Below are 14,267 nucleotides of genomic sequence, written 5' to 3' on the forward strand. Positions count from 1 at the left end.
GACCAGTCTCATCCGATCCCATCCCACTCTCTATCATCTCCTCTCTTTCATCTTTAACCTCCCCCCCCCCGATCCAATAGGAAAGTGAAGGACACGCTGCCGCTGTTCCGTCAGTTCTTCAGCTCGGCCTTCAGCCTCACTTATGTCAGCCTGGCCTCTATGAAGCTGCCCCCCGATGTTCTGAGGTACTCTTACTCTCTATCCAGATCTGCTCCCTTTCATCCAAACTCCTCTACAGTGAAGCGCATAGATTTGTCACTCACTTGTATGCGTCCTGTCTCCACAGGGCTCTGCTAACAGGGTTAACCTCCAATCCTCATATCAATGATCTACATCTGGATCTCAGTGGCTGTGAGGTAAGAGTTCATCTCTAAGTCTGCTGTGGAAATCAAGTTAAAGGGGATAGTTCAGTTGTTGTTTTCTCACACAGAGTGGGGGATTTTCTTTAAAGGTATCTTGAATCACAAGCAGGGTTGCCAGGTCCACAGTTTCCCCCTATGAAACTGGGCTTTTTTTTTTTAAATGTTGCCGCAGAGATGAATTTTTTTGTGGGTAGACCAGACCCACACAGACACGACGTGCCTCGCAGCCCAGCACCTGCCTCTCTAGCGAAGGCTGCAAACGGACAGTTTACAACAAGGCAGCACGGTGGCTCAGTTGTTAGTGCTTCTTCCTCACAGCAAGAAGGTTCTGGGGTCGAACCCAGGTTGTCCCAGGCCTGTCTGTGTGGAGTTCACATGTTCTCCCCGTGCTTGTGTGGGCACCTTCCAGGTGCTCTGGTTTCTTCCCACCATAAAGACATGCATGCAACTAGGACTACAGTTGAAAAGTAGCCGACTAACACTGGCGCATTTACAGAAATGTTGATTAATGTGCATTGTCCTAATCAAAATAAATAAATCTTAAATCAAAACAGGTTAGTTTGTGTATCAGTGAATTGGTGTTCACAGAGATTTATTTATTTATGATAATATACTGTATCCAATTACACAAGGCAGATTTAGGACCTAGGTGAAATAACTTTAAAGGAACACGCCGACTTATTGGGACTTTATGTCATTCCCCGTATCCCCCAGAGTTAGATAAGTCCATACATACCCTTCTCATCTCCGTGCATGTCGTAACTCTGTCTGACGCACCCACCACTAGCCTAGCTTAGCACAGATCCTGGAGGTAACCGGCTCCATCTAGCCTAGCTTAGCACAGATCCTGGAGGTAACCGGCTCCATCTAGCTTAGCTTAGCACAGATCCTGGAGGTAACCGGCTCCATCTAGCCTACTGCTCCCAATAAGTGACAAAATAACGCCAACATTTTCCTATTTACATGTTGTGATTTGTATAGTCACAGCGTGTACAAATAACAAGGTCACATGACACACAGCCATATTCTAACCGTATACATACTGGGAACTATATTCTCAGAAGGCGAAGCACTGCTACTTTCTGCCTTCTGAGAATAGTTCCCAGTATTTATACGGTCACAATAAGTCGGCTTGTTCCTTTAAGGGAAAATTGCTTTTAATGCTGGTACACTATTTACACTACACATTTATGGTGTTATTAAAATACATTTGGCAATTATAGTAATGCTGTTGGACTTTAAAAGCAGTGAAAGGGTTAGTATAAAATGTTTTGGGAGGGGAATATTTTGAATTGTGGTCTGGGTTTGGTTGTATTGGCCGTTGGGCTGGTTGTGATTGGCAATTGGGCTGGTTTTGTCATACAGACCTGGCAACCCCGATCACAGGCTTACCCCTCTGAGGATGAAAGACGCACTGGTGCATCCAAACGATGTTTGACAAAACTTTAAGTGATATTCCAAAATTTCATTTGAGACATTTATTTACTATTTTAATCACATATAACCTAAGACTTTGGTAATCTCATTTCAAGCACAGAAACAATTCATACAACACATCATAAGTTAAGGTTTGTTTTCAAAAAGAGATTTTAGGAATTCCAAAAAGTGAACATCAACGTTTCAGCTTTAGCGCCAATTTATCTCTTTAAACTTTGCTCTAGAATAAATTTGGGCGTCGCTCACCGGAAAGCTGAGTTTGTTCTAAACATTTTGACATTAAACACATAGGGATCAATTATATGCAAATACCCTTAAAAAGGTCAATTTTAGAAGATATTTGAAAATGCCCTTAGGCTGGCTTCACACTGCCTGCGTGGCGTGAGCGCGGCAGATGCGTGGCGTGTCCGTTTTTATTTTGGCTCCCATGTTAACAGGTTAGATCTTGCACACTGCCTGCGTGACACGCACGTCTCAGGCGAGGCTCGAGCCGTGCCGAAAACACGTTCCTGCTAGAAATAGAACCGAGGCCTATTCTTCACGCAAGCGTGTTGGAAGCGTTTCCATTCAAAATAGAATACGAAAAGATGTTTATATGTCGTTTTGACACCAATACATATTAATAAATGACATTTTGATGTTTGAAAGTCTCTAGGTTTTGACATAAATGCAGATATAAATGTAATTTAAAAAAAAGAAAATTATTATTATTGATTAAATATTGCACCTGTCAATACAGAAGGAAATATTCTGTAGCCTATTTTGCCATCAATACTGCCGATATTGTCTTTGCTCTAATCAAATCAGTATATATTTATGTTTATGAGAAACCATGTGTACAGACGAGGCTAGCAGCAGCAGCGTCGCGTCAGACATGTTTCTGGTGTGTAAAGACATAGAAAACGCCACGCAGCCGCCACGCAGCTGACACGCAACAGAAACGCCCCGCTCACGCCACGCAGCCAGTGTGAAGCCGGCCTTAGACCTCGGAGGGTTAAATAAGGGTCAATAAGATTGTGATCTTGTGGAATGATGTGCAGATATCATTTCAAAGCCGGTGGCATGTCACCCGTGGTAAACCCGTGGAAACTAATGCTTGAGCAATTCAGGTTTGTGAACGTGTAGAAAAGATTTGTAGTCGTAGAAAGAAATGATTAAAATGTCTGAATGAAACAGGTTACACAAAGACTGCAGCTTTCGTGAAAATCTGAGTACCGACTCAGAGCAGAAAACTGAAACACAAAGTTCCCACGCTGTGAGTGACACTACAGTCACACATAAACCGACACGTTCAAGTCACAAGTACAACTATTGGCCCTGCTTTTACAGCTGAAGGCCAAAACTCACTCGCTATAATTTGTACAATTTGTTTAATTCAATCTACAGCATTCAGTATTTGCATTTATTTTTCACAGCTTTACAAAGTGTGATTCCATATGCTTTGAAATGTATTTATAGACTGTATTTGATCCCATATTAGCTTAACTCACTGGCAGTTGGGGAAGTAAAAGCAGCAATACTCCAATACAAAAATACTGAAGTAAACTTCTGTATTGAAAATGCAATAGTACACGGAAATGATCAGCTAAATTCACTTCAAGTTAAAGTACTGACCATGCATCCCTGTGTTATGCTACATAGCTAATAATGGATTTTTTTTTTTTTAATGATGCATTCATGTGTAAGCAGCATTTTAATCTTGCAGCTGATTGAGGTGGAGCTTTCAATTACTTTATATACACTTGTGTTTAATATTCAGTAAGTTGTGTACTGTATGTTAAATATTCAATTCAATTCAATTTTATTTATAGTATCAAATCATAATAAGAGTTATCTCAAGACACTTTACAGATAGAGTAGGTCTAGACCGCACTCTATAATTTACAAAGACCCAACAATTGCAGTAATTCACCCAAGAGCAAGCATTAAGTGCAACAGTGGCGAGGAAAACTTCCTTTTAGGGAGAAACCTGGGACAGACCCAGGCTCTTGGTAGGCGGTGTCTGGCGGTGCCGGTTGGGGGTGTGATGAACAGTGGTAATAATAGTCACAATAAAGATAATGGAACAGTGACTAGAAATAGTAGTTGTAGTAGTTCATGGCATAGCAGGGCACCGCGGGGCGTTACAGGACGTAGCAGGGCACAGCAGAGCATAGCAGGGTGTAAATATTCATCTGTAAACTAACTAGAAACTGAAGTCTTCAAATAAACATACTTTTTACTGTCATTTTACTGTCGTGGAGTAAAAATACTCATATGTTTTGAAGCACAGGAAGTGTTGCATAAAATCAAATTTCCCCATAGAGCACAAGTAGCTCAAAATTGTATTTGAGTAAATACTTAGTTAGTTATTGAGAAATGACAATAGTTTGCATCTTTATGAAGTTGCTTTTTTACCACTAATTGGGTCGAGTCAATTATATCAAACTTCCAATCGGTTCCTGTTAATGTGCCCCCACAGCTTTGATGATGGAAACAGCTCTCCCAGGTTATTAGGATATTTATATATTCACGTGTTTAAGTGAAAACCAAGTGACAAGTAGCCTAGACGTTTCTCCTACCACTAAGTAGAGCTGCTGCAGATCCCAAGCAAGGCAGAGCTCAGCGTTCAACAATAAACCTTTCAGACTGCTTGCAGAGACATAAAAAAAGCATTCATAAATCTGCCTCTCTGTGGAAGAAATAGAACAATTCCCCATAGACTAAACCTAAAATGACAAGGGATTCATGCCTGTGCATACGTTGGTTTTCCCTTGTCTCTCTCTCTGTCTGCAGCTAAGGTCTGCAGGAGCTGCTGTATTCCAGGAACTCTTCCCCAGAGTCTCCGCTATCGGCACTCTGGATATATCAGACAACGGTACGGTGGCACGCTGCAACACATCACTCTGTTACATTGACTCTCTGTCCTCGGGCAGGAGAGGTTCGAGTGGGCTGTTAATGAACCAAATAGGCCTGGGTATCGGCACTGATTTCCTGAATCGATTCGACTGCGATTCACAAGGTCCCAATTTGATTACATTTCCGATTCAGTGTCGATTTGGGACGTTTCAGTTTGCAAAACCAATTTTGCTTGGATATAAAAAGAGATTCCCCAATTGTACAAATGTTCCCTCTAACCTGCAGCATTACTAAAAGTATCAATGATTACATTAAGAATTCACCCCCAAGAAATTACATCAATGTACTTTTTTATTTAACATGAACACACAATAAAGTGCAGCTCTACAGACTCTACAGTCAATGAAAAAAATCATTCAAATGAAAATCGATTGTGTGTGTGTGTGTGTGTGTGTGTGTGTGTGTGTGTGTGTGTGTGTGTGTGTGTGTGTGTGTGTGTGTGTGTGTGTGTGTGTGTGTGTGTGTGTGTGTGTGTGTGTGTTGACAGGTCTGGATGTAGACCTGCTCACTGTACTGCCGGCCCTCTCCAGACACCCCTCCCTCAAACACCTTCATCTGGGCAAGAACTTCAACATCAAAAGCAGGTGCTGCCAGTGCTCCGTGTCCCGCTTCCCTCGATCTATGTGTGTGCATGTGTGTGTACGTGAACACAAGGGGGCATGTGTGCTGCTGCACATGCCGGCTCGAATATACGTGTTTATGATTCAACTTCCGTTTTCATAAGCGGCTGCTGCTCCTCAGGCACACAGCTCCCTGCCGGGATCAGGAAATGACTCGCGCCCGCTCACTCAGCCTCGTCTCTGTGTTTGTCTGCAGGGTTCTGGATGAGGTCCTGCAGAAGCTGGTTCATCTCATACAGGAGGAGGAATGCGTGAGTGATAACTAAATGTTTTGCTTCATGATGAATGAATGACTATGAATAAATAGCATGACAATTTGTGTGAATATCTAATACATGTTTACAACTAGAGGTGTGAATCTTCACTGATCTCCCGATTCGATTACGATTATCACGTCAGCGATTCAATTTGATTCGATATCTCGATGCATCACGATGCGTCAAATACATTTTTACTATTAAAGCCATGTAGGATATTTAATTCATAGCTTTTCAAGCTTCAAAAACAAAACATTCTGCAGTGATCTAATACTAAATAAATTGAATACATAAAACTACAGCACTGAGCACATGGCACTTCCTGAATGTGCAAAACATACCAGAATATGTAAACCGAAAGATTGTTAGGCCGACATTAAATTGTAAACAGAAATAATGGATTATGGCCTAGCCGATTATCGATGCATCGTCCATGTCCACGATTCGATGCATCAATTATTTGATTAATTTCAACACTTATTTACAACGGTCCATTTCACACAGTATGACTCACACAGTTAACAACCGAAAAAGGAAAAGGCTAAAGCGAAAGGCTTATTTTTGCCTATCCGAAATCCTCCTAAAAAAATAATGGATCGTCGGCAAAGACACAGAAAAACTGACATATTCTAGTTTCACTAGAGAGAAAAAATAAAGATAATAAAATTGTTTGATTTAAGGTTGGATTCCTGGACAGACGTGTCATTGTATCATTCATTATTACTGTGTCTGTTACCCTTGCGGGCGCAGTGTCTATATCGCTACACACACATATTGTAAATAATTCATTCATACAGCATGTAAAGTCATGTTGGCGAGCAGTCACATCGCTGCACAGTAAATTTCACCACTGCACTTTATCCCCACGGCTCCCCATCCTCTCCTCTCTTTCCAGCGCTCAATGTTTTCTCGACTTGATTTATTCCTAAATATCCCCCCAAAACACACACGCACGCACACTTTAACACACATGCCTCTCCATCCATCGTTGCCCGTCTGCCTCTCCAGGCCCTGCAGTCTCTGTCCCTGGCCGACTCGCGCCTGCGCTCTCGGGGCACCGTGCTGGTCAACGCCCTGGGCAGCAACACCTGCCTGAGAAAAGTGGACCTGAGCGGGAACAACATGGACGACATCGGAGCCAAGATGCTGAGCAAAGCCCTGCAGATCAACACCACGCTCAGGTGAAGGAAAAGGAAATGTGGAGAGAGGATACTTCTTTGTTTTTGCCGTATCAAATGTGCTCCACATGGAGGTTTGTACTGAGTGCAACGCACCACTTTGCCCTGCAGGAGCGTGACATGGGATCGCAACAACACCTCCGCGGCAGGATTTCTAGATGTGGCCCGAGCACTTGAACAGTAAGCGTGTTAAGACATCATCGACATGTATTATTTTATGTGCTCGCTAGAATTCTGTCCACAAATAAGAGGATATATTATATATCTGCTGCAAGAACTGATGACTTTCAGCAAGCGTGATAGATTTACCTTCTATTTTTAAGAGCTTTTAAACATGTTAAAATTTGCAACATGAGCTGAGCTAATTGTTGCTTTCCACTTTGCTATCATAAATGGTCCAGACTTATCTTTAGGCTAAGGATGACATGGTTGCAAAGATCAAAGTATTACTCACTCGTTGCATGGCATAGGGAGGGATATTTTGGGATGAGCTTTGTCCATTGGGGATATTAACCTTAACTAACCCTTGAATCTGTAACCCGCTTTTTCTCTTTCGCCCGTTACTGTCTCCTTCAATAACTCAACCCTTCCTCTGTTCCTTCCTCTTCTGCTCTTCCCTCTCTTTCTCTCCCAGTAATTTCACATTGCAGTACATGCCTCTACCGCTGAGTGACATCAGCCAGGCGTACCGCAGCGCCCCTGAGAGGACAGAGCAGGCACTGACCAAGGTTGGCATCGGGAGATACAGTTACAGTGACACAGTTAATGTCGTAAATACAAACCTTCCAGACTCAACCTGCCAGATTTGATGACGTTTTTCGTGTTTTCAACATCTTTAGCATGATGTTTAACTTGTACCTTGCATTTGAGCTAATAATTCATCAAGAGGCTTTGGATCAGAATTGAGCAGACGTTTTAGGGTTTCAGACCGAGAAACTGTATCCAAAAAGATTTTTTTTTTTTTTTTGAACAGAGCAAATCTGAGGATGAGTTGTGTATGTGTTGGGTTAGTCTATGGCTTGATTGCCCAATTTGTGTGATGATTATCATAAATATTAGCCTGACAAGCCAGACCCACATCCAGATGTTGGGTCTGGGAACTCACCATTGACAGAGCTCAATCCGAGGGGCGGGATAAACGGTTGTCTTTCAAATTCCCTCTGCACGTAATAGGACAGCGCTACAACCAGGCAGAGCAACGAAGAAGGTAGCGGAGCTAGTTGATAGATTAAACTTTTGCCGTATCTGTTCGGAAAAACTCCAAACACATCTTCCTTTTTTAAGAATGATTTCAGTGCCGTTCTTTGTTCTTTTCTCAAAGAAAAGCTGAACTCAAGTCTTCCAGAAGACCGCTGTTCCCAGCAGCAGCAGCCATAAGCCCCGCCCACCGACTATACACGATGTGATTGGCCTGACCAAAATTTGTTTTTTCCAGCTCGCAAGCCAACGGAGAGTGCCTAGACCCCCCTGGCTGCAAAATAAATTTGCTGCCACTAGGGTGCGTCTAGATTTCTAGGCTACATAAATATCCTACCGCTGAAGAAATTAATATAGTCCACACATAATGGTGGAATTGTCCAATTCACCAAATGAAGAAAGAATATTTTAGTCCCATTGTTAGTCTATGGGCTAACAAGTTCTTAGCTTCTTCTGGGAAATGAGGCCCAGGAAGAGTGTTTTCTTCCAGCCTGGTCTCACAGAATTCCGTGAAATGATCATGAACTGTTAACACCGCATTATGGCACAGAATGTGTGAAAATTCTGTGTGGCCACCATGGAAAACAATGCCAATGTAAAGTCAATGAGAAGATGACGTAGCATTAAGAGAGGCTACGGTAGAGAGTATTATGAAAGCCCGAAGATTTGCATAGGGAGGTTGGTTGAGGGGGTGGATGGGTCAAACAACACAGGACTTTCACCCTGGAGACCGGGGATCGTGTCCCGCATGTCACGTTTCCTAAACCCAACCGTCTCGTTATTCTTTTACTAAACCCAACTGTCCTGTTGTTGTCACGCGTCCCGTTATTGTTTTCCTAAACCCAACCGTTCTGTTGTTGTCCCGTTATTGTTTTCCTAAACCCAACCTTTCTGTTGTTGTCCCGCGTCCCGTTATTGTTTTCCTAAACCCAACCGTCCCGTCCCGTTGTTGTCCCGCGTGTCATGGAAACATAAGCCCACCCACGACCTTTTCCTTAACTTAAGGGGCCGTGTTCATTTCACGGAATTCTTCCGTGGGCCCATCACGGAATTTTTTGCGATTCTGTGAAACTGCCACAGATTTTGAGTTAAGAGGCCATGTTCATTTCACGGAATTCTGTGAGATCAGGTTGTTTCTTCAAATGTTTTCTACAGGGCTCTTCATTTTCCCAAAGCAGCACTTTAAGCAGCTACTGCATAATCATTTTTTTTTATTATACCAATGTATCAAATGACACCATGTCCCATATTCACTCTCTTTTAGCTCTGTTTTTGGTCTCTACCAACCCCTGAGGGAAATATGTGGTTCTGTAGCTGCTACAGTAAATGCTTCACTGTGTTCACCAGCTAGACTCTAACTGTGTCTGTGTGCTGTTTGCTGCTGAGCTGTTAGTGTGCAGTGGCTTTATAGCTTTTAGAACTTTTCTTCTGAAAACAGCTACCTGCTGCGCCCGAAAACAACACTGAGAGCAGCGAGAGTGAACCGAAACAGTAAAGTTGCAGCCGGATAGTTTATTACAATTGCTGTTACAATTGTTCAGTATGAAAAGGACGCTTAATGTGCAATAAACAGTCAGAGCTTTCAGTTTGCTGCACTTTAGGATTCATGTTACTGCGTGAAAGTAAGTTAAAGAAAGTCAACTTTTATCAATTTAGCTGTGGCTGGAGGCAGAAGTTAGTGTAAACATTTAACCTGAAACATGTGCATCATATATAAAAAAAAAAGGAAAAGAAAAATAAAACAAACTAAAAACATCAGGAAAGTAGCATTTCTCCCAGAGGAGGTTAGGCTTCAGGCAACCATTCTTTACATCGATGCCGCCGCAAATAAATTTATATATAGTCTAATTTTAATAATTAATATCTAATTTGAAAATCACTTATTTTAGCTCAAAGAACATCAGTGGTAAATGAACAAAAACATTAAAAATATCAAAGAAACATGTAGTTTGCATTTTCTAGAGGCTGCTCGGAGCCTCCTACTTGTTGATATGTTCATTTCTAAGAGTGTTGTCTTCCCATCCACCATGCAACTTTGTGTTTTTCTGGGTTGAAATTTCAACATTTTGTTGTTCTTTTTCTACACTTTTCTCGATGTTTTTGTCGATTTTATTCAAATTTTTTTTGTCACTTTCTCCGATGTTTTTTTCCTCACTTTTTTCCAATTTGTTTTGTTAGTTTTTTTAACAAGTTTTTGTCAGTAGCAATGTTTTTGATAGTTTTTTTGTCACTTTTTATTCCAGTTTTTTTTGGCACTTTCTTTCCAATTATTTTGTCACTTTTTTGGCGTTTTATAAATTATGTTTTTTTTCAGTTTTTTTAACAAGTTTTTGTCAGTAGCCATGTTTTTGATGTTTTTTTTGTCACTTTTTCACAATTTTTTTGGTTACTTTTTTCAGCGTTTAAAAAAAAGAATTGTTCTGATACAGAAAGTTTTTGTAAACGGGTCAAATTTGACCTGAGGACAGCAGGAGGGTTAAGAGGGTTTGTAAGATGGATCCTATGATCATCTCAGCCTTAAGATGCTTTTAGCAAACGGCGGCCAGAAATGTGAAATCTAAAATGATACAGCAGCCTCAGCCCTGCGTCCTCTCACCCCGCTTCATTGCACTTTGTTGCCTCAACAATCTGCCTGTTGCATCACTGCCTCATCTTTCCTGTCCGTCCTCCTCGTGTTTTCATGGTCCAGTTTATAACTCTCTTCTGCCTCTCTGCTGCACAGATCCAGCGCTCTCTGGTGAGGAACAACCAGACACAGCGCTTCTCTCAGAGGCAGGCTCTGCGGCTGCACCAAGGACTGGTCACCAGCACTGCCGAGCAGGTAGCACTCATCCGCTTCCCTCGCCGTATATTTAGGAGTGTTTTATGTGCAATTACGCTCTTAACACTCCCCCGCCTGTCTGTTTCCAAGGTGATGGAGCGCCTCTGCGTGCGCGTCCAGCAGCAGGTGTGTGTGCTGCGAGGCGTCGGAGAGATGGAGGAGATTCAAGCTGCTAAACAAGTGTTAAAAGAGGCCAGGAACTCCCGTGCTGTGAGTGACGTGAACATGTGTGAGCGTAGAATTGTAGTCTGGTAGAGTGGTAGAGTGTGCGCTAGAGTCCTTTGCAGCGGCCGCATGTTCGAGTCAAAACCATGGCCCTTTGCTGCATGTTGTACCCCCTCTCTCTCCTCTTTCCATTAAAGGTCCTATGACATGGTGCTCTTTGGATGCTTTTATATAGACCTTAGTGGTCCCTTAATACTGTATCTGAAGTCTCTTTTATATAGACCTTAGTGGTCCTCTAATACTGTATCTGAAGTCTCTTTTATATAGACCTTAGTGGTCCCCTAATACTGTATCTGAAGTCTCTTTTATGTAGACCTTAGCGGTCCCCTAATACTGTATTTGAAGTCTCTTTTATATAGACCTTAGTGGTCCCCTAATACTGTATCTGAAGTCTCTTTTATATAGACCTTAGTGGTCCCCTAATACTGTATCTGAAGTCTCTTTTATATAGACCTTAGTGGTCCCCTAATACTGTATCTGAAGTCTCTTTTATATAGGCCTTAGTGGTCCCCTAATACTGTATCTGAAGTCTCTTTTATATAGACCTTAGTGGTCCCCTAATACTGTATCTGAAGTCTCTTTTATATAGGCCTTAGTGGTCCCCTAATACTGTATCTGAAGTCTCTTTTATATAGGCCTTAGTGGTCCCCTAATACTGTATCTGAAGTCTCTTTCCTGAAATTCAGCCTTGGTGCAGAATTACAGCCACTAGAGCCAGTCCCACAATGAGCTTTCCTTAGGATGTGCCATTTCTGTGTCTGAAGCTATTGAGGAGGAGAGAGGGGGGGGGGGGCAAGGTGGAGGGTGGGGGTGTGGCCTTGACCAACTGCCACTTTGCTCGTTTGAAAGCCATGATGTCTCTCTCTCTCTCTCATGGGTGGGCCAAATTCTCTGGGTGGGCAAAGCAGAGAAAGGGGAGGTAACCTTGCTCCTTATGACCTCATAACAAGCAGATTCCAAAACGGCTCATCTGAGCTTTCATTTTCTCAAAGGCAGAGCAGGATACCCAGGGCTCAGTTTACACCTATCGCCATTTCTAGCCACTGGGGGACCATAGACAGGCTGGGGGAACTCATATTAATGTTAAAAAACCTCATGAAGTGAAATTTTCATGCCATGGGACCTTTTAAAGGCCATAAAAGCCCCAAAAATAATCTTAAAAAATAAATAAAAACTATAGATGTTCTGATACCAATACCTGTATCGTAAAAAGCCTCCGATACCTCCTAAAATGCTGGTATCGGTAAGTACTGGAGTTTATGCAACAATCTGATACCACGTAATTTAGCCTCAAAGAAAATCTACTTTAAAGTAGTTTAATTATGTGTTTTTTTCCCCGTTATGACATACTCTCAAACTGAGTAATAAAAGGAAGTTCTGTGGTGTTTGTGTTTGTTCATGTTTCACGAAAAGTTTAACCTGAGCCAAGCTGTACAACAAAGATAGCAATCATATCACACCCATACAGGGATAGTAGTATACAGCTGACATATGTAGTTTTTTTAACATACTGGCATCGGATCAGTACTCGGTATCGGCCGCAAGCTCAGGTATCGGAATCGGTATCGGGAAGCAAAAAATTTTCGGACCATCCCTAATAAAAACACAGAAATTCGAATCTGATTCTTTTCCTCTCTTTCAAGCTGTACCCCTCCCTGTGCGAGCTGGCTCATGTGCTGTCTGTGGACGGGCCAGTGCGACAGAGACTGGACTCTCTGGCCGGTGAACTCGCCAAAGCCGCGGACAAGGAGCTTCAGGTAGAACTAACAGCCTCTTTTCACGCCGTGGCCCGTCACAGATGGCCAAGTTACTGATCGCTGGCATCCGTTGCAGGTGATCGTGGACTCTATGGTGTCTCTCTGTCGCGAGCTCTGCCCTTTGTCGTCTTCTGCGGCGGAGAGGCTGAGTCCTCCACTCTCATCCGTCTCCGAGCGCGTGTCCATCCCTCGCTCGGCCATTCGGACCGCTCTGATGGAAAGAGCGGCGCAGGACATCCACCGAGCCTTGGAGTAAGAGATACGTTTAGAAAAGGGTAGAGCAGCAGTAAAGGCTTGGATTTTATAAGCAGGTTATTGATTTCCTCTCACTTTTACCAAACCTCTTCCCGTCTGTCTCTCCCGTTCCCCTAACCCAATCTTCTGCAGAGAAGTGAAGCTGTCGGTGGTTTCCTACCTCACCAACTCCATCGTGGACCAGATCCTGCAGGAGCTCTACGCCACCCATAAGACCCTGGTAAATTCTTTCTTTCTTTATTTTATAAAGGACAACACACATTAATTAACATTTGTAAATGTGCCAGTGTTAGTCGGCCGGATAATTTTCAACTGTAGTCCTTTGGCCTGATGATGTTAGACCAGAGCAACAGGAAACAGCAAGACATTAGTACAGGTTAAACTATACAGACAGAAGTCAACAAGACACCACACAGACAGCTAGAGCAACAAACAAGCTTTCTCAGTAAGACACACAGGGCTAGATTTATCAAGCCGTTTGCGCCTGTTTCCAGGCGCTAATTGGTCGCAAAGACGGACGTAACCGATGCGGGCTATTTACAAACAGGGCGCACTTAGGTAAAATCGCAGATTGTCTGCCACATGAGCGAGAAGAGACAAGTTGCGCTTTCAATATGCGTTCGTGGGAGGGTCGTGGGGAAAGTGGGAGTTCCACCCAAAAAGGTGGGAGGATAAGCGCAAAGTACCCCTAATTATATATTCCGTGGTATTTACAAAGACTGTCAGTAAGAGCGCGCCTCTATTCTGCGGGGGAAATTCTCCGCCTCTTTAAACCAGCCGCAATCGAGTTTCCTCGTAGACCTTTGTGCCGCTGGTGAAATGGTAACAGCAATTTGAGCAAGACGAAGACATAGGCGAGGCTGAAAATATTTTTAACAGAAGAATCACACTTTGTCAGTGAACACAACATAATTTAGCGTTACAGATCAAGCAGACATGCAATATTAGAGTTACTGGAAGAAATCAAAGATGAAATTGAATCTCCCACTCAGCGTTCACATCCCATTCCACCAGTTGTTAAACTCCTCGCTACATTACAAATATTGGCATCAGGATCATTTCAAACAGTCCTAGCATCAGCAGTGGGAATATCTCAGTCTGCACTCAGCCATATCATAGCACCAGTACCGCTTTGCTACAGCGCAATTTACGGTATAGTGGGCGGAGAAAGACGCTGATTGCCTGATGGGTGTCAGGGTTGATAAATACTACGCAAACTGTGGAAGCATAGCGTGCGCTATTACCGAACTCGCATAAATG

General features: G+C 42.8%; 1 protein-coding gene across 3 annotated transcripts in view; it reads left to right on the plus strand.

Moving 5' to 3' along the window:
• Window positions 1-14,267, plus strand: part of LOC120565755 (capping protein, Arp2/3 and myosin-I linker protein 3-like) — a 43,155-nt gene that overhangs the window by 15,595 nt on the left and 13,293 nt on the right. For all 3 annotated transcript variants that reach the window (XM_039811760.1, XM_039811762.1, XM_039811761.1), the window contains exons 16-28: window positions 81-185; window positions 287-356; window positions 4,575-4,656; window positions 5,185-5,281; window positions 5,514-5,568; window positions 6,583-6,755; window positions 6,864-6,932; window positions 7,387-7,480; window positions 10,672-10,770; window positions 10,861-10,980; window positions 12,639-12,752; window positions 12,829-13,004; window positions 13,140-13,227. In XM_039811760.1, coding sequence (XP_039667694.1) covers window positions 81-185; window positions 287-356; window positions 4,575-4,656; window positions 5,185-5,281; window positions 5,514-5,568; window positions 6,583-6,755; window positions 6,864-6,932; window positions 7,387-7,480; window positions 10,672-10,770; window positions 10,861-10,980; window positions 12,639-12,752; window positions 12,829-13,004; window positions 13,140-13,227 — 1,342 coding nt within the window. The remainder of the gene's footprint in view (window positions 1-80; window positions 186-286; window positions 357-4,574; window positions 4,657-5,184; window positions 5,282-5,513; window positions 5,569-6,582; window positions 6,756-6,863; window positions 6,933-7,386; window positions 7,481-10,671; window positions 10,771-10,860; window positions 10,981-12,638; window positions 12,753-12,828; window positions 13,005-13,139; window positions 13,228-14,267) is intronic.

Source organism: Perca fluviatilis, chromosome 9 (assembly GCF_010015445.1).
Source record: "Perca fluviatilis chromosome 9, GENO_Pfluv_1.0, whole genome shotgun sequence".
NCBI lineage: Eukaryota > Metazoa > Chordata > Actinopteri > Perciformes > Percidae > Perca > Perca fluviatilis.